At 53.1% G+C, this 22,893-nt stretch overlaps 1 protein-coding gene across 1 annotated transcript; it reads left to right on the top strand.

Moving 5' to 3' along the window:
• The first annotated feature begins 5,537 nt into the window (after nucleotides 1–5,537).
• On the top strand, nucleotides 5,538–20,963 carry DUSP4 (dual specificity phosphatase 4). Its single transcript, XM_036894298.2, has 4 exons — nucleotides 5,538–6,429; nucleotides 15,202–15,344; nucleotides 16,340–16,556; nucleotides 17,026–20,963. Exons 1-4 carry the CDS (start codon nucleotides 5,997–5,999, stop codon nucleotides 17,409–17,411), a joined length of 1,179 nt encoding a protein of 392 aa, XP_036750193.1. The 5' UTR covers nucleotides 5,538–5,996; the 3' UTR covers nucleotides 17,412–20,963.
• Nucleotides 20,964–22,893: the final 1,930 nt, after the last annotated feature.

Here is a 22,893-nt window from a genome sequence, read left to right as displayed (position 1 = left end):
TGGGAATTAACCAACCATTAAATAAAAAGGCCTCAATGAGGCCAAGATGTGGAAGCAAAGAATAGCTAAAACATCTAAAGGCAGGACACAAATTTCTCACACTTGCTGGGCAGGCAGGACTGTGTCCAGGGCTCTGCAGATGATGAATGTGGTGACATCAGTGATAATGGTGCCCTGGGGATGTGGGAGCAAATAGGTGGCATGGAGGGGTCCTCTATAATCTTAAGTTGTCACTGTTTCACCAGTGAAGAAACAAGGCCCCAAAGTCCCAGGTCTTCTGTGATAGTCTTAATTTGGGGATGTTTTATTGCTGTCAATAAAAGATTTAGAAAGCACATAAATAAATGTGATTTTATGTTTACTTTTTCACAATAATTTTTATGTAAATAATTCCACAAGTCCAAACACCTTTTCTGACCACGTCTTCCAACACTGGCTTGGAAAATATGTTCACCAAGGCTGGATCCTTGGAAAGGTGGCTTAGTCATTTTGTTGTCCTGAGAAAAGTATTTAATAATCACATTGATTTTTTTGTAGTCATGTAGATAGTAAAATTAGGATATAGAATAACTGACTTGCTTGGGATGACATTGAAAGTTGAGTCAGGCCCACACTTAGGTCATTTCCCATGTAGGTCGGCCCTCTGTCCGTGGCATAGATTTTCTACAGAACCTCTGCACCATCTTAGCTCCCAGGTAGCTTCAGACCAACAGCTCATCTATTTTTAGCAGGCAAACCCACTGGGGAAGAGCGAAGTTAACAAATGAAAGGAAAAGATAAAAGGCACAAAGACAGGATGAATGCCAGAGGTGGCATAAAAGTTAAAAAAGATAAGAAAAAGGGACCCATCAGAGGAGTCAAGGGTAACCTTTAAGTAGATGAAGTGCATTTTACTCATGACGGCCTCCCCCCACTCCCCCATTCCCAATGGGGGAACACAGTGCAAACCCTCTCTCATCTGAATCCCCCTGGCATTTTGCTTGTTCTTCCCTAATGAGGGTAGCTTCCACCCTGCAGTAACACACAGTTACAGTAACGCACACCTATGGACCCGGTGAGGCCTACTAGATTAGAAACTCTTTGAAGGCACTGTCAGTTTCCTGAAGCAATTTGTTTCCCTCATCAAGTATTTTTTTTTTTTTGTATCATTGATCTACAATTACATGAGGAACATTATGGTTACTAGACTCCCCTCATCACCAAGTCCACCTCACATACCCCATTACAGTCACTGTCCATCAGCGTAGTAAGATGCTATAGAATCACTATTTGTCTTCTCTGTGTTGTACAGCTCTCCCCGTGCCCCCACCACCACATTATGTCTGCTAATAGTAAAGTACCCCCCTTTTTTTCCCTCATCAAGTTTTAACATGTTTGTTGAATAAATGAAAAAGAAAATATTTACAGCCTGAAAAAAAAAAAAAGAGAAGGCTGAGTCTATTTTAAAATCTCCTATTTGAAGAAGTGTTTATTTCTAACATTTGATTTTGAAAAGCTGAAGAAGTTTTATTAAGATGCTTGGGACATTAGTGCTTGACTAAACATTTAAATAAAAACTACCAGCTCTGCTCTCCATGAGCAAAGGACAGAAAGGAGCTAGAGACTTTTCTTTGCCTCGTGGCATTCTAGTTTGCTTGGCTTTGGGGAGGGACAGGAGCTGGCTGCTGGGTGGTGGCACAGCCTAGATTGAATTGTTTTCAAATAAAGTAGTAAGTGAAGCAATGGAAAAAAAACTTTCCATTGTTAGAAACCTAGCATTTAAAATAATTAGCAAATGCTGTAGTATCATGCATAGAAAATAAACGGAGTCTACGGAAAAGATCTATGACAAAGGATTAAAATATTTCAGGTTGTGTTTTCTAGGTTGTTTGGTGATGTTCAGTCCGAATATTGAAGACTTTCCATTGTTTTTCGGTCCTGACTTGATGGACAGAGGTGGCAGGGAAGGACAGGCATTCCTCAGTTCCAGTCATACATGTTGTCTAAGAACACACAGCACACACAAACTTCTGGGCTTTGAGCATGAGCCAGCCTTCCACTTATCTGAGCATTCCCACCACAGGAGGTGAGTCTCCCAGTCAGCTGATCTAACTCCTGGCCAACAGGTTCTGGCAAACAGATCATTCTATTGCCCTTGAGATTGTAATAAACAATTTATTGTGCCCAGGAAAGGGGAATGCACAGGCCCTTTCTTTCCATCACCACCTTGATTAATTCATTAATGATTTTTCAGGCAAGTTTTATTCAGGCACTTTGGGACAGGGCAGTGAGTCAGAAGTTGGCATCAAAACCAGAATAGAAGCCATAGCCCTCTCTGGGGATCCTACCCAGGGCTTTAAATTCCCAGATCACATAACTTTCTAATTGGAAAAAAATGTTCTTAAACAAGAGCAGCGGCCCTGCCAGGCCTGACAGTGACTAATAAGGTCGGTCTAAGGACTGTCTGATGAAAGACAAGTTGGATTTACATGTCACAGTGAATTTTAAAAGTATTTCACCCTGAGGTTTACTGCTGAATATAAGTAATCTCTCTCTTTGGGCGATCCCATCACAACCCCTGCAGATATGCCTTCCTTAATTAATTTAACTTTGAAATGACATCCAAACAATGCCTTCCTTCCAAATGCCTTTGTTTTCTCCAAGATTTACTTATAGACAAAGCTGTTTCTTAAGGTTCCTGTGTAAACCGATTAAGTTTCCCACCCGCGGTCTGCATACTAATTGGAGACACGTTTTATCATCTGTAAAGCCAGCCAGGATCGTAGCGCTCACTTTGTACTCACTTAACTGTATACCAAACGGACCCCACATTTACAATATCAAACTAAAAGAAAAAAAATTACTGATGGCGCTTACATAGGATCCAGATAAACACAAAATTGAAATCTCATTTGCTCACACACAACTAAAGATTAATTGCTGAGTTGCAGAGATTTTTTTTTAAATTATCTTTCAAAAATCAGGCTTTCGCGTTGGTAATTAAAGAGGCGCAGGGCTTATACGGGAGGTCTGGAGCGGCGGCTGCCCTGCAGCGCGCGGGCGCAGGCACGCACGCGTGGACACACACCCACACGCGCCCGCCCACACCGCCTTGCGTGTGAATCGCCTGAGGGGCTTACGTGCTTCGCCGGCATGGATAACTGTCAGGTGCAGAAAGCAAGCCTTTGTTCCGTGGGCATTTTCCTCCCTCCGGATTTGACTGTTATGTACAGGCCACGTGAGCGCTGGGCCGGGAGGCGTCCCGCGCCAGGGAGACAAAGGCTCGCTGAGCGCGGCCAGGGCTGCCCAGGGACGCCTCGTCAGCCCCGGCGACACTTGTGAGGTGGGCCCGGACCTGCCTCCGACAGAGCAGCTGCTCCGGAGAAGTCCTGCCCGAGCCCTTGTAAAGGTGTCGGCGTTTCCCTGGGCCCGGAGAGGTCCCGGCCCGAGAGCCTGGCCGGGGCCAGGTTCGCGGGCTGCGTGACCGCCGCCCCGGAGAGCCAGCGAGCCCGGGACGGTCGGGGCGTGGGGCCCCGTGCACAGGTCCCTGCACACTCCTGGTGTACCCGGGAGAATGAGTTTTTAGAGACTCACAGCCGCCTCAGCATATGAGAACCCCGACAGAGGCCCCTCCTGCTCTCGGGAGGGAGTGCAAACCCGTGCCCACCGGAGAGGCCAAGTAGTGAGTCTCCCACCCGGTGTGCCCGGTGCCGGAGGTCCCGCCACGCAAGAGGCTTGGGTTCGGGGTTGTCGCCTCTTCCAGGGCTCAGACTGGAAGGAATGCGTCCCGGGAGCAAAATGTCGGGGACATCAAAAAGTCAGAGGTTAAAATAAATAATCTCTTAATGCGATGCTTTTTTAAACAATGAAAATTATTGCAAAATAAAAACCCTACCCACGATGAACAAAATATTAAATTCTAAGTGAGCTAGGAGCAGTACAGTGCCGTGCTGAGCCGCTTTGTAGCCCGAGGTGAAAGGACGATCCCTTCGGGTGAGCGGCACTCCTCACAGCCCGCTGGACCTGAGCCGGGGTGTCGGGGGCATTCGGGGCGCAGTGGGAGGGGAGCGCGGGTCGCGGCCTCGGAAGCAGAGGCCCCCTCCAAGGCCCGGGTGGGGTTGTGGAGGGACGGCCCTGGCCCGGAGGTGAGAGCTCCGGGGAGCCAGCCGCTCGGCCGGGAACAAAGCAGCAGCGGAAGGCCGAGCGGGGGGCGGGGGTGACCGCGCGGGTTCGAGCTGCCACGCGCGGCCTGTACTGAACACTTGACCCGGCTGCTGCCGAGGCCGCGAGCGAGTTCTGTAATCCCCGCGCTCGGTGGTTAATTCTCCCTAACAAGACTTGGCAAGATGTCGGGCGAATGATTTTTGGCTTCGGTCGTGTCCCCACCGCGGCGCACACAAACCCCCTGCCAAAAGCGGCCTGTGGGAAATTAAATGCATAAGTAAAACTGGGGGCGGGAAAAATGCTCCATGACCTGGAAAGAGGGATGCAGAGAAACCGGAATCGGCCCCAGAGCTTATTAAATCCTGTAAGCATAGATTTCTCAAGGTCTAGCTGAGCACCAAATGGGGACCCTAATTACCATTTCCCGAGAAGACAATTCACACGTGCGCAAGAAGGGCTGAGGGATTTTCCAAAAGCCGAGAACGTGGGCTTTTCCCCCAACCAGGGTTCAATAAACGTCGTTAGGAAGTGTGGACCGGGGTGGCACCCCTGCCTTCCTCTGTACGAACCGCATTCGGGCAATTAATGCCTCCCTCCGGGCCGTAAAGCAACAAACCCAACACCTCACTCCTATTACCGGGCTTCGGGGCGGCCGGTTTTCTCTTTCATCCTCCAAGTTAGGGCCTGCCCACGTTCCTGGGGAAGCTATAAAGCTGATTTAATGGCTTAAGATGAAAATTGATCACACTAATGCACAAGCTAACGTCTGCGGAATCGCATTTGAAAAAAATGACTGGCCGGGTGAACTCGCTCCACAAGCCTGGGGGGCGGAGGTCCCGGGCCCTGCCGGCCGGGCGGCGCCAGGTTCCCCTCTCCGCTTCGGGGAGGGGAGGCCTGCAAGGCTTCGTGCGGAAGCACGGAGGTAAAGAGGGCTGCACCCGAGCCCCGGCCTCCGTCAGGCCAGCTGCTTGCCTGGCGATTTTCCTCACGCGGAGCCCCGCGACGCCGCGGCGGGGGGCAGCGACTCATGTGCGGGGCGCGCGCCGGGGAGGCCGGGCGGGCGGGCGGACAGCGAGCGGCGCCGCCGCGCTCCATTCACAAAGTCCGAGCGCCGCAGCTCGCCTGCCGGTCGGAGGCCGCCTCCCTGTTCCTCTGGATCTCGGTTTTATGAATGGGCCCGGCGACAAGCGCGCAGCTCCCTGTTTACTCCGTTCTTTGTGACGTCGCGTTCCCATGACTGGGCGCGAGCGGCCGGCACTCCATTCACGCGCCGGGGCGGGCGGCGCGAGGAGGCCCGCGGGCGGGGGGGAGCGGGACGGGGCGGGGAGCAGGCGCGGGGGCGGGGCGGCGAGAGGCGGGGCTTCGCGAGGTAGTAATGAATCTGCCCCCGCCCGCGGGAGAACAGACGAGCCTTAAAACATCTCTAAGCCGCGGAGGAAACTCAGGCTGGGGCAGTGCGCGGAGCTCCGGCTGTTACTGGGAACGGCGGCCGGAACGGCAGCGCCCGCGCGGGCGGCGACAGGAGCTGCGCCGCTGGCCAAATACAATAGAGGCAACAACTGAAGGGAGCCCTTGGTCCTCTCCTGTAAACACACTCCCCTCCACTGCCATCGTCCCTGGGCACCGCTCGCGGTGCTGCCTGGCGCCGGCTGCCCCTGGGGCTGCTATGGGACCTCGAGACTGCGGGATTTAGGGGACTGGGAAAAAGAGGCTCGCCCGCGGCAGCCCCTGGGGGCCAAGTTTGGGGCCACTTCTGCACGCGCTCCCTCAGCTCCCGGCCGCCCCTTCCTGCAGCCCAGCCGGCCCGGGTGCTTTTCGCCTCGCGTGCCCAGCAGCCGCAGTTCCCGGCGACCATGGTGACGGTGGAGGAGCTGCGGGAGATGGACTGCAGCGTGCTCAAAAGGCTGATGAACCGGGACGAGAGCGGCGGCGGCGCGGGCGGCAGCGGCGGCCACGGCGCCCTGGGGCTGCTGAGCGGCGGCAAGTGCCTGCTACTGGACTGCAGACCGTTCCTGGCGCACAGCGCGGGCTACATCCGAGGCTCGGTCAATGTGCGCTGCAACACCATTGTGCGGCGGCGGGCCAAGGGCTCGGTGAGCCTGGAGCAGATCCTGCCCGCCGAGGAGGAGGTGCGCGCCCGCCTGCGCTCCGGCCTCTACTCCGCGGTCATCGTCTACGACGAGCGCAGCCTGCGCGCCGAGAGCCTCCGCGAGGATAGCACCGTGTCCTTGGTAGTGCAGACGCTGCGCCGAAACGCCGAGCGCACCGAAATCTGCCTGCTCAAAGGTACACACGGGCGCCGGGGCACCAGTTGGAGGGTAGGTGTAGCGGGGCTCGGCGGCCTGCGCCCCCGGAGGGTCTCGTGGCTGCGGTATCCTCGCGCACTCCTTTTTATGTGTTGGTGTGCACGGGTTTGCAAGGTTTCTGTACGTTTGTGTGCAAGTGCGAGCTCCTGAAGCCCTCAGAGGTTGCGAGGGTGCGTTTCCTCTGTCACCTGCAATTTCGGTATCCTTCCTTGAGATTCCCGCATTTATTTACACTTTCTAACGGTCTGCCCTCGCAGGTTAAGCGACCCGTCCGCGTTGCCTTCATGCGAGTCCAGGGTATTGCTCCCAAGTATCCCTGTGCGGGTGGGGACAGGTTAGGCCTGTTGGCCTGGCGTGCCCGGATCCTGCACTGAGTCCGACCGCGGGAACCCGAGAGGTGGGGAAGAGGGAAAAGGAGGGATGGGCCCCGCGGGTTCGATTGGAAACCAGCCCTCATTACGTAAATTCAGTAAGGAAGAGCGGGTTGCGGACGTTGTGTGGGGCGATCTATATCTTGTCTCCTGCCGCCCAACTCCGGGCTCCGTTTGAAAGGTGCCCAACTCCTCCCGCCTCTGGCTAGACGCGGCTCCGCGAGTGGGAGCGGGAGGACTGAGTATCTGGGGAACGCGAGACCGGACGGCGCCCCTTAAATTCAGGCAGAGGACAAGTACGACCTTTTGTTCTGACCGGAGTCTTGACTGATGGCGGCGCGTGCCTGATTTAAGTGAACCCTGGCGAAACTCTTCGGGGAGGGGAGTTGTTGTCAAATCGGAAGTCAGAAACCCCCAAGGGACCGTGTGCTATCCACGCAACTTGGAGGGTCGGTGCGCCGGTCGCACCTGCCGGGCCGTGTCCGGCCGCAGACCTCCGCGGACCTGGCGCGGGGGCGGGAGCTCAGGGCGGGTGGCGTGGGGCGCCCCCAGGCGCGCTGCGCCCCTTCCTCCTACAGCCGCATTCCGCGCATTCTTTCGCCCTCGTCTGGTCCTCGCCTCCGATCCCATCCCGAGAGGCGTTTCAGACCCTGGCCACGGACAGAGCCGCCCCTTTCCTTGCTGGCGCCCCTCGCTTCCTCTCTCCTTTCCTTTTCTCTCCGGACCTGCTCACCCAAGAGGAAGGGAGATGGCGGGGGGTGGAAATCTCTCCCCACTGCCCCTTCCAAAAAGCACAACAAAACTGCTCAGTGCCGACGAGCCGGGTTTGCCCCTGGCGAACAGCGGGGGGCTTTGTTCTCCGCAGTTGTTTTCTGGCCATTTGACCTGTCAGCTGCTGGGGGGACGCTGCTGTTGACCTCAGGTTGAACTACGAAGGCGATTTTGCGGATGATTCGGATTGAGCCCAGTCCTTCTCCGTTGTCCCCAAAGCGCTTTAAGAGAAAGAGCCAGGAAGGGGCTTGCACCGGCAGGACGGGCCGCCGAGCGCGGCGAGCAGGCCGCCGGGGACCCGCGGCCTCGCCTGCCAGGGCGCCCCGGGCACGTCCAGCGCACCCCCGCGGCCACCGGCTTGGTAGGCAGCCAGCGAGCCGGTCTAGGCTGGTGAGCACGCCTGCCCTCCCTCGCCTGGTGCTGGCCCTCGTGGAACGAGGAGGAATTTCTCTAGGACGAAGTCCCCTAGAGTGGACGGGTCCGGCGGGGTGTCCGTGCTGCTCTAGCCTCGAGTGCCTCCTGATTTAGAGCCCAAGGGCGCCCTCCTTCGCGGGGCTCCGGACCCAGGACAGACCCACGTGGAGTGTGGGTTCGTTTTGTTTTGCTTGGCTTCCTGTAAGATATCCGGAGGGGACCACCCTGCAGCGGCCGCCCGGGGACCTTGGCCCCTGGGCTTCCGGGCGCGCAGATACTCAGGCCCCGGGGAGGAAGGCATATTATTAAGGGTTTCTCCTCCGGCTCGTGGCACGCCCTTGGCACTCCCTTGGCTCCCCTGGTCCCGCCGGGACAGCCCGGGGCCGGATCGATTCCGAGAGCAAACCCGTGGGCGAGCCGTTGGGCGCGAGGCAAATGCTACTGTGAAGACTGGCTAGGACCGGGGCCTTGGGCGAAGTGACAGTCCCCTGGCGGTGGCGAGGTGCCCTGCCAGCGGAAAAGGAGTGTCCTCAGGGCTGTTTCCTCCCGAGGCCTGCACTGCCTCCTCTTGTCTGACTTGGTGCGGGCAGGGCGGCCGCCCTGTGCCTCTCAAAGTGGACATCCTCTGAGATGGAGAGTGGGTGGGCCTGGCCGCAGGGTGAACTTCAGTCTCGTCAGGAACAGGGCCCGGGTGTCGCCGGGAGATTGAGCTGGCTCTTCCAAGCAAAGGGAGCCTGCCTTTGGCAGCAGTTGCCCCAAATTCACGGGTGTGTGTGTGTGCGTGGTGGTGGAGGGTGGTGAAGCCCTTCCAGCCTTGTTCTGCAGAGATGGTGGGGCATCTGCGAGGTTTAGTGGGTCGCATTCTTTTCAGTGTAGCATGTTTTCATACATACATGCTGAGCAGAGGACGCCTTACTCTTCCTTCTCTTGGGCCTGTAACGAGAAGGCATCCCCAGTGAGAGCACAAGGAAACGCGCAGGGTCCGGCCCCCACGGCGGGGGCTGGGGGAGGAAAGGGTGCCTCCCCAGTTCCAGTGGAGAAGCCTGCGGACTGGAGCGAGTGTGGGTTCATCAGAGGGGACTCGGGGGCAGAATCATCTTTAGGAAATGCCTGAGCTGGTTTGGGGTTGGTTCCCGGTGGATTTGTTCGTTTTAGTTTGCAGTTTTATGGGCCTTTCTGTGGCTCTCACCTGGTGTGTGGGGTGGATGTGGAGTAAAACTGGTGGGACCCGACACCAGGGGAGGACCTTTTGGAGGTGTCTGCAGTCCTGAGGGGACAGAAAAACAGTGGAGTATTTTCACAAGTTGTTTAATCCTTCCCAGCCGAAGGCTATCTAATTCTATCAACTAATTGCATTTAAAAATCCGATTTTTCTATTTCTACCACTTTGAAAGGCAGTTGTTTAGTCAGTAGGTAGTTACTAATACCAAACGCAAGAATTTATGATCAAGAGTAAACTTGACTAAGCATTAATAAAATGCTGTTCAGCTTTGCATTCCCTACGATTAAGTTTTGCTAAAAGCAGTAGCCCAAACCACTACATTTTCTGGCCTTTCTGCTAATAAAAGATTCCTATTGGGGTAAATATTTTTAAGGCTCATTTAAGATCCTGTCAGACATTTTTAGGGACAGTTTAGAAATTTAAGCTTTTCACATTTTAGTATAATACACATCTCCTTTGAAAACCCTTTCGCTTTCTTCCATAAATCTTTGGATTTGGGTTTTAGATCTGGGTTATTAAAGAAAAAAAGTGCATCATTTTCTTATCTTAATAGAAATCACTCTTTAGATTTTTTAAAATTTGAAATAAATAAGAAGTCATTCTCTGTTATTTGTCATTTGGGCCTCCCAGCTGCTCCAAATAATGAATCAACCTGTTACACAGAAGATTTCAGATGTAAAAACGTTATCGTACTTTCTCCTGCCTAAAATTCATCTTAGCTCATTATCTTTGTCAGTCTTTATTCAAGTTGTTATTTAAAAGTTGTCCTGGAGCTGCTCTGAGAAATCAGGAGGATCAGTTTGATATTCCAGCTTCTCCTCCCAGGCTGGAACTCAAGTACCCCGTAGGCCTGACTATGCAGACATCTGACATTACACTTTCTGTGCAAAACAGTCAGTAACGAACGGTGGGGGGGTTGCTCATCTAGCAGCCCTAGTAACTCCCGTGACTCTGTCTTTTCTTCTCTATCCCCATTCGCCCAGCTCATCCCAGTTCCCCAAAAGGTCAGTGCCATCAAATGGCACCGCCCTGGGGTGTTGTACATGTCTTCTACCTAGAGGGTAAAGGACTGGCTTTTCTCCTTACAAATAAGACACGATGCCCACGCCAGCCAGACAGTGGTAGGCCTTAAAGGTAATGTCTAACCCTGCTGTAATTCATTAAAGAATTACAGTTCCTTACCCACCAGAGACAGGGCTGCGCAGGGAGCTGGGAGAGGGGAAAAGGCTAGCCTGTTCAGGAGCCAAGACATTGCTTTAAAAAATCAGAACATCTGAAGCCAGATATTGAGAGGCAGGTCCCGCCTACCAAAAAGGAAGTTTGACAGGAAGTAAAGTTTACTTTCCAACAGAAGCCAGCTTGCTGAATGGAGCAGATAACACAGGGCTGGGAGGGGGCTGCAGACGAGATGCAGCCCGCGTGTGGCATCAGGTGTCAGCCAGCTGGCCCAGGCCTGTTCCTGGAGTCTCAAGATGAGAAGCTCACGGAGGGAGATTTTAGATCCTGCTCAGCACTTAGCACCCACGTCAAGGAGCCCAGACTTTCTTGCCAGGCAGCAGTGTCTTGTGTTGATAAGATGTCCCAGGACAGCCAGGCTGCGAGCCCTGCCTGTGAACTGGCACTGATCTGAGTGATGACAGCGTAATGGGGAAAAGAGCAGCTCCTGAAAGTTCCATAGCCACAGTCCCTCCAAACGACAGTCTTCCTACACCACAGGTCCATTAAGGGTCCTTCTGGGACACCATCAGCACTGCACCAGTCTGCTCTTTCTAAGGACTGTCTCACTCCCACCTCTGCACAGGCCTCAAAATGACTGGCCAGTGGGTCATTTTCAGTAAACTTCCGCAATCACCTCGCTGTGTGAGTGTGTGCAAGAATAAAGAGCATGGCGCTGAACTGCAGAGGTAGTTATTCCTCAAGAAAGTTGAGGGAAAATGGTATCTGTTCTCCCCTGGGCTTTTTAAGTTTTAAAATTAAGATGAGACAATGGGCTCCTTAAATAAGTTCTCATGTTACTAAGTGAGAACATGAGGAAAACAGGTCAAGTTTAGAATATGTTAGGGAATTACATTCATTGGGACACAGAGACAAACGTGGCAATTCATCGGCGTGTCTGTTACAAAATTGTGTTCCGACGATAGAAGTACAGATCGTAGGCACCTGCTGTCAGTGTAGTTCCCAAACAAGTAGATCACTTAGGATCGGAGAATACTAGAGCTGTTAGAGATGATGTAGTCTGAAATCTTTCCGTTTTGAGGGTGGGAAGCAGGGTTAGGAGGGAGACAGTGCTCGCCCCTGTGGAGCCGGGACTCACACCCACATCTGTCTCCCTTTGTGCTCTTCGCGTACCTGCAGGAGCCATGGGCAGAGCCCAACCCGGTGAATACAGTGGGGACAAGCTGTCCCTCATGTTTTTCGTATTTAACTTGGTGCTCTGACCCTGGCCCCTTACCGACAGGGCTGTGGCTACGGTACTGGCACAGATCTGGGATAGAGGGATTGAGAAGTCTGGGGGCAGTCTTTTTCCACCCGTCCTGCAGTAAGAATTCATTTTAATTTCCATCATGACCCAGAACAAGGATACAGACACACCTGAAACCAGAGTGCCAAGAAATTATTATTATTCTAGAAGTTTCTATCCTGTTTCATCAAAAAAATGCTGGTCATGACTCCTTAATGACAACCTGAGGTTAGAAAAGCACCGGCAAGAAGAGTTCAGTGAAACGTCAGCAGTGCCCCATTCAGAGCCCTTCTGGTTTTGCATGGAAGTCCTGTGTCTGCATGCAGTGCAAGCAGCCGGCATGCACCCAAGGGAGGGCCGCCGGGACGGCAGGAAGGGGTGGGCTCCTACGGCCAGGTCAGGTCAGAAGTTGGCTTGAGGCCACTGGGCTGGACGCTGGCCCTGCTCTCACCCGGGGGCTGCCTTGCACTCAGTCTCCTCTTCTGTAAAGTGGGCTGGTCATGCTGTCCTCAAGGGCTGCTACTTGGACACATACATGGAAAGCGCCTGGCTCATGGTGAGCATTCCTCTCAACAGTGGCTTATCATTGTCACTCACGTGGGTGTGATACCCAGAGATGACTTTCTGGGCTGTGCCCTGGAGTGGCTCCTGACGTGTACCCTTCACTGTGCCCCACCTTGCTGCGCGCTGCCAGCCCTCACTGTACACTCCACCCCTCTGGGGCCCTGGCCCCAGTGCAGCTCGTTGGCCGGGCAGAAGGAGCTCCGTTGGTGCTGCTTCTGTCACAGCGAGCCACAGATCCGCTGAAGCTCGTGACAGCTCAGGAGGGAAGCCCTCTGACTGCATCTGGCATTGGAGAGGCGACCCCTCCAGGCCCCTGTCCCCTGAGCTAACCTGCTGCTTCACTTTCTTTCTGCTTGTTCGTTAAAGATCCGCCAGAGGGAGCTTGACTCCTCAGTCATAAGTTTTCAGCCCTGTGTCTTTCCCCAGCCTTTGCTGTCTCTCTGTCCACTTATGAGCAGCTTGGGGGCGACGACACGGGGGCCTCCTCGGGCCTGGTCTGGCTTCTGGGTCACCTCCATCCCGCCCCAGTGGCCTGGCTGCCTGCCCCTGCCCCTCACACCGCGTCAGGACGCCTCCCCACGGTTCTGCTCTGCCTCCAAGATGGACTGATGATTTATCTGGAGGTAGTGGACATCCCCAACTGGAAAGGGGACACGGAGCTTAGGAAGTATGGTACCTGCCCTTCTGCTGTCTAACCACCAGGTCTCAAACCTCCAGCTGGAAAAAGTAAGCAAAGTCCAGGAGGAGAAGGCTTTCCCGAGTCTGGGGGTCCCCTTAGAAGTGCCAAAAAAAGAACCTTCAGTATGTGCCTCCCCAATGCTGGGCACAGAGCACACTGGCTCTTCCACTCTGTCACTTAAGGACTCAGGCATGGACGCTTCATCACATTTTACAGATTGGGAAGAGGCTCAGAGAGGTTCAGTGACAGCCCCAGGCTGCACAGCTGATGACTGTTAGGATTCAATCCCAAACCTCTGCGTTTGACTGCAGAGGCCATGCTGAGCTTCAGCCTAGTCTGCTCTGTACCTTCTCAACCCCTCTGGGGCTCCTCTGGCTTCTGCTGCCTCTGTGACCTTGGAGCCTGGCCTTAGCACTGCTGTGACTCTACCATTCACTTCTGGGTAGGAGCCGCTTGTCCGCCTGCCTAGGTGATGAGCTCTTTGCAGGGCACCACCCATGCCTTACATTTCCTTGAAAAAAAACCCCCCAAAACAAGAAACCTCCCCAACGCCACCCCAAAACCATGTTTTAATAGCTAAATTATGTAATAAACACAAAAATCGGCTTACTTAAAATTTCAAATGTAATAACTTTTTATATAGGTACCCAACAACCGTTTACTGACTGATCCATTTCCTCTTGCACCTTTTCCAAAGAGGAGCATGTCCCGAAGCTGCCCAGAGGCCCATTTCATTGCAGGGACTTCAGCCAAAGCCATTTGCTGGCTTTTCTTCCCTCACCTCTATCCACTGCTTTGGGGCAGCACTGTTTGCAGGAAATGTTTATAAGGAGAGGACTGTGGTGGTTGGGGGATGTTAATGGGAGGGAAGCTTGTCCCTGTGGTGAGAGATGACCTCAGAGGCCACCAGCATTCCAGAAACCCCCAGTCGTGGCCCTTCTATAGCACGTTTTCCATCCAGGGAGGCTGGCCATCATGACTCAGCAGGTGCACTGCCTGCGCCCAGAGAGAGATCTGTTTATATCCTGAGGGAGGAAAGGCACAAGAGAAGACAGGTCAGAGAGGAAAAAATGTATGCCCTGTCTATGTAAGCCTCGTGATGTGGCCAAGGATCATTTCCTCTTCTCTCAGATGCAGTAGTTCCTATGGCCGGGGTCTGGGGCGAGTAACTGATATTGTCACATGCCTGCATGTTGGGAGATCACCATGAGCCATACAGGGAACCATACTGCTGAGTCACTCAGATTTAACGGTGCCGGCTACAAACGTCAGCTGAATGGTCTGTTGGTGTGGCTGTACCACAACCTGCAGGCTCTACTTGGTTAATACAGAATCCATTTTTGGTCCTACAGAAATTGCAAAACAAGAAATACAGCAGGGGCCAAACCTTGATGGCAAATAACCTGCAAAATCCCAGACACCCAGATATAACATGAAAATCTGAGATACGGGCTGTGTGTCTCTTCTCGGAGTGGTTCCCTGCCCACCTCTGCCCACCCCTGCCTAGCCAGCACTTTCTGTTTGCCACTGAGCTATTCCAGAGAAGTTGGCCATTTATTTCTTTTCACTTAAAAGACCTTCCTTCCCGGGCGGATGATCCCACAGAAAACCATCCCAGGGCTTAGCAACTCACAGGTCGGGAAATCCTCTCTTGCCCCAAACCTGTATGTGTAAAGAGGGATCTATTTAGATTTAAGCTCGTTTCCTCTTGTTTTGGCCCCCTGATGGAACAGCTGTTTATGAGGCCATGCAAGTGGCATCTGTTCCATTGCACAGATCCAGAAAGGCTGGTGCCTGGGAAGTTTCCTTCTGTCCCACCTTGGGGAACCTCTGCGAAGGAAGGGCTGGAGTTGGGGGGTGACAGACATCCTTGCAGGTTCCAGGGACTGGTTGCATTCTGCTTAGTGCCCATGGAAACCCAGTGGCCATTCCCTCTCATGCTTTGTCACCAGCGAGGGAGCTCCCCTGGAGAGAGTCCCTCTTCATACCCTATGCACGTCCTCCTCTCTGCCTCCCAGATGGAAGTCTTGTCCGGAACCTTTCCTTCCAGCCTTCAGGATGCAGAACTGGCCCGCAGGTGGACTCTGAATCTTTGGAAAAGGTGCCGTAGCCGTAGTGTCTGGATCCACAGCGCCACCCAGTGGCCAGTGTCGATCCGGCGGGCCCCAGCTTCACAGCAGCCCTCTTCCGCCAGGGGGCGGCATTCAAGGTCTTTTTGGGTTCCTGCTGGTTGGTGACTCCCTTAACCTGAGCATCTTTCTCCTTTACAGGAGGCTATGAGAGGTTTTCCTCCGAGTACCCAGAATTCTGTACCAAAACCAAGGCCTTGGCAGCCATCCCGCCTGCTGTGCCGAGCGCCGCGGAGCCCCCGGACCTGGGCTGTAGCAGCTGTGGAACGCCGCTGCATGACCAGGTAGACGCGGAGGCCGGGTGCAGCGTGGGGAGCCGGGGACTCCTTTCCAGAGTTCTTTGCAGGCAGGGCCTCAATTTGGTGAATGTGGTGAACCCTGAAGGTGTGGTGGATGTTAGGGAGCTTCCCTTTGTTCTCTGAAATTATACCTATCCTCTCTTCCTAGCTTCACTTAAAATATATAATAAATACATAATACCCGATAAGCCTCTACAGCTGGGTGCTGTCGACAGGCAGGGAGGCCTGCTGAAGCTGGGTGCGTGTGACCTGCCTTGTAGTCCGTTCTTTGAAGAAATGGACCCCAGCCCGGTCCACAGCAGCCAGGCCATATTCTGGCTGTAAATGCCAAATGGACATAGATGGTCAACCCACCCACTCCCAAGGAAACCAGCTTAAGCCCCTGCCTCTCTTACAAGCCTGTTCCTTCTAGCACTTTCATTTAGATGGAGAAGGAGTGAGTTTGCGGGGCCCGGCAACCCTGCACCCCAAATCCCAGATCGCTTGAGTTGCTCTTAACTCGGATGATTGTCATTACGTCAAGCCACCATTACCTCATTGTGCCAGAATTCCTCCTCTTGTCCGAGACTGGCATGGCATTGCTTTTGACATACACAACCAAACAAGTACACAGCCTGGTGATTAACAGGCTAAGCTCTAAATGTGACCGTGTGGCCGGGCCAGCCCTGTGCCCGCCGCTGGAAGTGGGGGAGGTGTGCTGCTCGGTCCCCCAGGTGGGGCTGCGAGGCTCTCCCTGTCCTGGCCTCCCCGCCCACGGCAGAGTACAGGGAAGGCTACGAAGGTCCCCCGAACCCGTCGCTCCCTCCAGGGGCCGCAGAGAGATCAGGGCGAGCCCGGAGGGCCTTAACCACAGACGCTGTCCCAGGGGCCGCCCCTGACTGGCTCGCGCCCCCCTCCACCCCACCCCCACCCCCGTCCAAGTGCCCTTCCCGGCTGCGGGACGCTCATGATGTCGGGCTTTGTCGCCCTTCCCGGTGCAGGGGGGTCCCGTGGAGATCCTTCCCTTCCTCTACCTCGGCAGCGCCTACCACGCTGCCCGCAGAGACATGCTGGACGCCCTGGGCATCACCGCCCTGCTGAACGTCTCCGACTGCCCCAACCACTTTGAAGGACTCTACCAGTACAAGTGCATCCCTGTGGAGGACAACCACAAGGCCGACATCAGCTCCTGGTTCATGGAGGCCATCGAGTACATCGGTAGGCTGGCCGGGGCCGGGGCGGGGCGGGCGGTCGAGAGGGGCCCTGCCGCGGGGACTTAGGGACACCGCACACTGCACGCAGGGGACCCGCGGCCCCTCTCCTCTGGAGCAGGGCTTGCCCGCTGGATGTTGTGTCGGGCAGGCGTAGGAAGCCAGCCGCGCCACTGTCAGTTTATGGAGCCAGTGACCCTTCCCTTGCGGGCCTCCAGATGTCTAGACGCTGCTAAGGCTTTGGGGACGGGGAGGAGGACCGAGAAGGGGAGCACTGGGTCGTTGCTTTTGTTTCTGCCACTGGAAACCCCTGCAGGTACGTTGGGATGGAACCCGCCTTGGCCTGTTTTCCCCAGCCGAGCGCATTTTTTTGGCTAGGTCTCAAATCCCTTAGCAGAGGGCAGAGGGCAGAGCTAGAGCCCCACACGGGCGCGGCTGCAGGCCCCCGACGGCCCCCCGTCCCCTCTCTGCCCTAGACGCGGTGAAGGAGTGCCACGGGCGCGTGCTGGTGCACTGCCAGGCGGGCATCTCGCGCTCAGCCACCATCTGCCTGGCCTACCTGATGATGAAGAAGCGCGTGCGGCTGGAGGAGGCCTTCGAGTTCGTCAAGCAGCGGCGCAGCGTCATCTCGCCCAACTTCAGCTTCATGGGGCAGCTGCTGCAGTTCGAGTCGCAGGTGCTGGCCACGACGTGCGCCGCGGAGGCTGCCAGCCCCTCGGGGCCGCTGCGCGAGCGGGGCAAGGCCACGCCCACGCCCACCTCGCAGTTCGTCTTCAGCTTCCCGGTGTCGGTGGGCGTGCACGCCGCCCCCAGCGGCCTGCCCTACCTGCACAGCCCCATCACCACCTCCCCCAGCGGCTAGGCGCCCGGGCGCCGGCGGCACGGACTGCGCGGGCTGGCCGGCAGGGGGCGCCGGCTCCTCCGCACCCAGTCCTCCCCGGGCCCACACGGGGCCAGAATGGCAATAAGGACTCTGAATACATACAAAAAACAAAACACTTCAACTTAGAGCAATAACAGCCGTCTCCGCAGGCAGGGAGACCTGGGGGTGGTTTGTGTTTTACTTTTCAGATAGGAATTTTTTACCTCATTTTTTTAAAGCAGTTTAAGGCTTGAAGTTAGGAGCCCCACAGATCCTGGCACATGCACCCACCTAGGTTTATCAGGGAGGAGGGAGGGGAGGGAGAGGGTCAGGAAAACAAGTTTGCCGGAAGTGCCTGGTTCTGTGTGCTCTGTCCTCGTTGTGGTTTAGGATTTTTTTTTTTTTAAAGAAATCTTTAGGACGTCTAGGTTGGCACCTGGTGAACGATTCATTATGCATAATAATAAAGGTATTTATTAAGAATTGCGTCAGTACGTACGTTCGAAGAGTCCAATGACAGTGAATTTAGAATATATTTATGTTGTGGCCAACAGCAGGGCACGGTAGCACGCAGACATCAAACAGGAAGGAAATGCCACCTCGCCACCTCGCAGGTAGGGACAGGTGAGCGTGACGATCAGCTTGTTGCTGCTGAGAAGCAGGTAGGGAGGGATGGGGGGAGGAAGAAAGGACGGGACTACTTTTTAATTACTTTGGAGATGATTCCTGGGCACATGGACGACTAAATTGGTTTTAACCCACAATACAACCTTTTCTGTCTGGTGATAGATAGTTCATTTTGGCGGTCGGAGCGTTTTCCTCACAGACCTGTCTGAGGACTTGCATATCATCCATGGTAAAAGCCGTATCATGAAAGGTGCTCCTGGAAAATTGGGTGCAATTGAGATCTTCCTACAGTGAGTCCTCGGGGAAGGCCTTTGGGAAACCAACTAGAGAGAGACATGGAATGCATCCTTTTGTGTTGAGGAAGCACCATCTTTTCTCTCGCATTGGAGTTTCTAATTTGTGGGGGAGGATTACTTAGAATGAAGTGTACCAACAAACACTTGTGTTCTTAAAATTCCTGGTGTATGTGAATATTTTTAAAGGCTTTCCCTTTAATCAAAAGGGGGAGTGGACACCACATTCAGGTCGCACTGAAGTCTAGAATGGTGAGAGTGAGGATCAGACGGTAGACGCTTTGCTTTCGGGAGCTGGTGGCTGGGCGCTGGGGCCGGGCATCTGGGCCCTGGGGTGCTGTTTTAGAATCCTTTCTTGGGATAATGCCATTCTAAGGGCGCTTTCCAAATGGAGGAATGGCTTTTGGAGGGAGAAGGGTGTTTCCTTCCTTCCTTTGGGCTTGGGGGGAGGGCGGAGGGGCAAGCTACATGTTACTCCGTTTGTAGTGTTGTGGAGCAGTGCTGTTAGAGTGACAGGTTAGAAGTAATTGCAAACTTGTCTAGAGGTGAAAGCATGGTTTTTGTTCCTGTTTTGGTTTCTTAGCCCTTTGAGAGTCTAGATCTAAATGAACATTCTTCTTGCTCAGCTAAGGTAGCTTCAAGCCTCAATGTCGGAATAGTGTTGGAATGCTCTTTCTCATCCTGGCATCCCAAACAGGGCCAGGTTCCTTACATTTCTTTGCATAAACATGAGTCTGCGGTGGCCTCTTTCATCTGGCCTGTTATGCCCTGTATTTGGCTGGGGCCAGAGTTCCTGCTTCCTGTTTCTAGAAGAGCCCCAACCCCACTTCTCCCTGTGAGCTGCTTGGCTGAATAGCTAGGGTGAAGTACAGAGGGGTTTGATGCCTGGACAGTGGACCCATGTAGAGACAGCACAGTTGGACATTCCCACTTTTCCCTAATTCCCTGAAAGTTGCTTTGTGTTTTGTGATGAACAAGGTTGAGCTCAGCAGCTGGAAAGGTCACAGGTCCCAACAGCTGATAGGCCTGGGAGGAGGGGCTGCTTGTGCAGGGAGGGAAAGTGGCCCACAACAGATTCACTTTTTAGGGAAGCAGTGTACATTTGGCAAACCCTATGTATCCTGCTTTCCCAGACTGGATTCCAGCCACACGGACAATCAGAGCTCCGGACCAGCCCAAGATGTGTCCCCAAGATGTGTCTTTGCTTGCATTCCAATTCAAGCCTTCTTGTCACGTGTCAAACTACTATTTATATAAAGCCACTTCTTTGTACTTGGTAACAGCATGAGGCCCCAAACTCAGAATAAAACAGGAAAGTGGCTTGACTGGAATAGGGGGTTTTTGGTTGGTATTCCCCTATGAGAAGCCTCTTTGATGCCTTGGGATAGCTCTAAGGGAGACACCACCTTAGGCTTGGTCCAAGTGTTCAGTGGGTTTCAAGAGGCATCCCCACCACCAAGGGGTTTCAGGTGATGTGAAACTTCTGTGAGGGCCAGAAAACATGGCTGCTTCCGCTGCTCATCAGCCGTGTTGGCTGCAAAAGGCAGCAAGCTCTTCCGATCTTCCGTGCAGCTGAGGAGTGCTGCCAGCGCCCTCCCAGAATCTTGGGTGACCAAGGGTGTTTGTGGAGCACTAAGGGAAATGGACTCGGCTTTCCCGGGGAGCAGTATTAGGCCGAAGCCCTGTGAGCTGGCGGCTGGGTGCTCCCTAGCTTTGGTCATTCCCTCCGGAGGCCATTTTGCTGAGGTGCTTATTCCAGCTGGTCCCAGAGTTTTCAATAACGTTGGGAAGCCATGAGAAAAAAGTTTAAATCCTTGGCAAAGTGCACAGAGGGAGGAGGGGGGACAGTTGATTCAGATGTGAGGGGTCTGCCACCAAGCCCTAAGTACCAAAGCGGGATTCTGCCTCGGCTGCCCTTTGCGTCAGCTGGGGAGTTTCGAAAACTGCTACCAGGCCATCCTAGACCAATTAACTAAAAGCAGAACTTCTGCGGCTGGGAGCCAGGCACGGGGAAGCACCCAGGGCTTTCAGTGGGCAGCCAAGTTCGGGAAACTGCCTTGTGTTCTGGATGGCAAGATGCCGCTGGAGGCTAGGTCTTGGTGGCACAGAGCTAGCTCGCCTCCCAGAACCACGGCCAAGGGTGGTCACTGGCGTAGTCTGGTCTCCTGCCAGTCCCGGCCCGGCTAAGGGACCAGGATGATTTCTCCCTGGAGCTGAAGCAGCACGTGGCGTCCTGCAGGGGGCAGCGTTTCATGCTTGGAAGACGGGATCTGTGGCACATTATTAGGGAAGTAAATGATGTCTCTGTGTTGATGTTTTTCCCTGGAAGCTTCCTTGTCAAGAATGATGGAGAGTCATTCCTTTGGAGGTACTCCCCCCCTCCTCGGAGCCCCCTGCCCTCCTTTAGAGTTGATGTGTCACCCAAGGAAGATAGCAATGCAATACTTGTAACTTGTGTAAATAGCCCCATCTTTCAGTGATGTCATTTCTACATTTGATATGCCCGTCTCTCTGTAGGATGTATATAGTTTAGGGCATTTTGTTTGGTTCTGTTTTTTAGAAAAGTCAACGTCTGTTTTTATTTATTGCTTGAAAAAGATCATTTGAAGAGAAATAAACACGTTTTCAACCACCTCTGGCTTGGTTTATCCTTTCCTTGAAAACTGCAGTTGGATGAGTTGCAAGGAGCGGGAGGCCGATCTGGGTCTTCACCAACCTTGTGCACTTAGGGACCAGGGGAGGTGGGCTGGTAAAACCTGTGAGTCCACTTTCGCTCCCTGAACACCACTCCAGGTTGGTGACAGAAGGCCGCCCGGAGTCCCCAGGGGGCTGGCTTTCCAGGCAGAGATTCCAGCAGCAAGAACTGCATGATGAGCTAGGGAGTGCTTTTCCTTGAGATGCTACTTTGCACCAAGCACGATGCGGCCATAAGGGTGGCTCCCCTGTGGATTGCAGAAACCCCTCCAAGTCAAAATGATAAAGGATCTAATCCATTCCTAATTTTTAGTTCTATATATAATTTACTCAGATACATTAAAAAAATTTTAATACTGTAGTGTATAGAATAGGACACACCCTTCCCAGCTATGCTGCCTTTTGTCACTCGGTGTGCCCAGTTTCACCAGTGTGACCAGGTTTCTACATACTTATCCAGAAGATAATTGTCGCACTTACAAGTGAGTTAAAGTTGTATGTGTGCATATATTTATGTGACCTCTCTCCCCTGACCCAGTTTTTTTTACCCAGACACACTGGAACTTTGTTATAAGGTCTGGCTTTTGTCAATCTGATGGGTAACTTGCATTAATGTATTTTAACCTGCATTTCTGCATTATGAGATCAAGTGTTTTTTTTATGTGTTCAGGAACCATTTGTACTTTTTCTGTGAACTGTGTTCATCATACCTTTTACTTGATTTTCTTTTTCCTACCATCTCCAGAGACTCTTGGCTATAGTGTGCATGGCTAACATTTTCCCCCAAGTTTGTTATTTGTCTTTGGACTTTGCTTATACTATTTTTTCCCCCTAAAATATCAGTTTACATCCCTGCTTTCAATTCTTTTGGATGTATACTGTCCTGATTTATTTTAAAGAATATTTAGACGGAGAACAAAGCTGCCAGTGCTGCAGATCGGCTACCAGGGCTGTGCAGGGGAACGTCAGGCCTATTCTGGTGCAGGATGTGGAGTGCATGGGGAGGAGCACCTCTGGGTAACTTACTTTTCCTCTTGATTCCCCAGGGTCTCAACTGTGGAGCTCGGCTCTGTCAAATCAGGCTCCGAGTCCAAGTGGAGGGAACAGAATATTTGCTCTTGCCCTGTTCTCCCCAGTTGCAAACTAGTTAAAAAATACCAGGACTCTTTAATACATGTTTACACAATATTCACTTCCTTGAAGTCAGTGGAGGAGTTAAGTCAAAATGAACTTTTTATTTAGTATTTATTTTTTCATGAGCATATCTGTCTCCATTCTCAACTAAAGGAGGAAATATACATACACTTTGCTTGTATATACTTTTCTATCCTTGTATCTTTAACAACAGACTGAATTTATTAGTTTTAAGTTCACAGCAAAACTGTGTGGAAGGTAGAGATTTCCCACATCCTCTCTACCCTCACCCAGCCCCTCCCATTAACAACATGCCCACCGGGTAGGGCATTTGTTATATAGATGAACCTGTACTGACACATCATAATCACCCCAAGTGCACAGTTTATTTAGGGGTCACACCTGGTGTTTTACATTCTAGGGGTTTGGACAACTGTACAATGACATATATCCTCCATCAGTCTCATGCAGAGGATTTTCATCACTGCAAAAATCCTGTGCTCCTCCTATTCGTTCCTCTCTTCCCACCTAACCCCTGGCAGCCAGATTTTACTCTGTAGTTTTACCTTTCCCATAACATATGTAGTTGGGATCTGTGTGTAGCTCTTTCAGATTGGCCTCTCTCGCTTCGCAATATGCACTCAAGTTCCCTCCACGTCTTTTTGTGGCTTGATGGCTCATTTCTTTCTAGCACTGAATAATACTCCACTGTCTGCATGTGCCGCAGTTTACTT

This window comes from Manis pentadactyla, chromosome 7 (genome assembly GCF_030020395.1).
Source record: "Manis pentadactyla isolate mManPen7 chromosome 7, mManPen7.hap1, whole genome shotgun sequence".
Lineage (NCBI taxonomy): Eukaryota > Metazoa > Chordata > Mammalia > Pholidota > Manidae > Manis > Manis pentadactyla.
Note: the sequence above shows the minus strand (reverse complement) of the source record. Positions and strands in the feature narration are given on the sequence as shown.

Excerpts from the sequence above, each read along its gene's own strand:
- DUSP4 (XM_036894298.2), top strand. The coding sequence starts at position 5,997 with ATGGTGACGGTGGAGGAGCTGCGGGAGATGGACTGCAGCGTGCTCAAA. Across the intron at positions 6,430-15,201 it reads CGAAATCTGCCTGCTCAAAG|GAGGCTATGAGAGGTTTTCC; the intron begins GTACACACGGGC and ends TCTCCTTTACAG. Across the intron at positions 15,345-16,339 it reads GAACGCCGCTGCATGACCAG|GGGGGTCCCGTGGAGATCCT; the intron begins GTAGACGCGGAG and ends TTCCCGGTGCAG.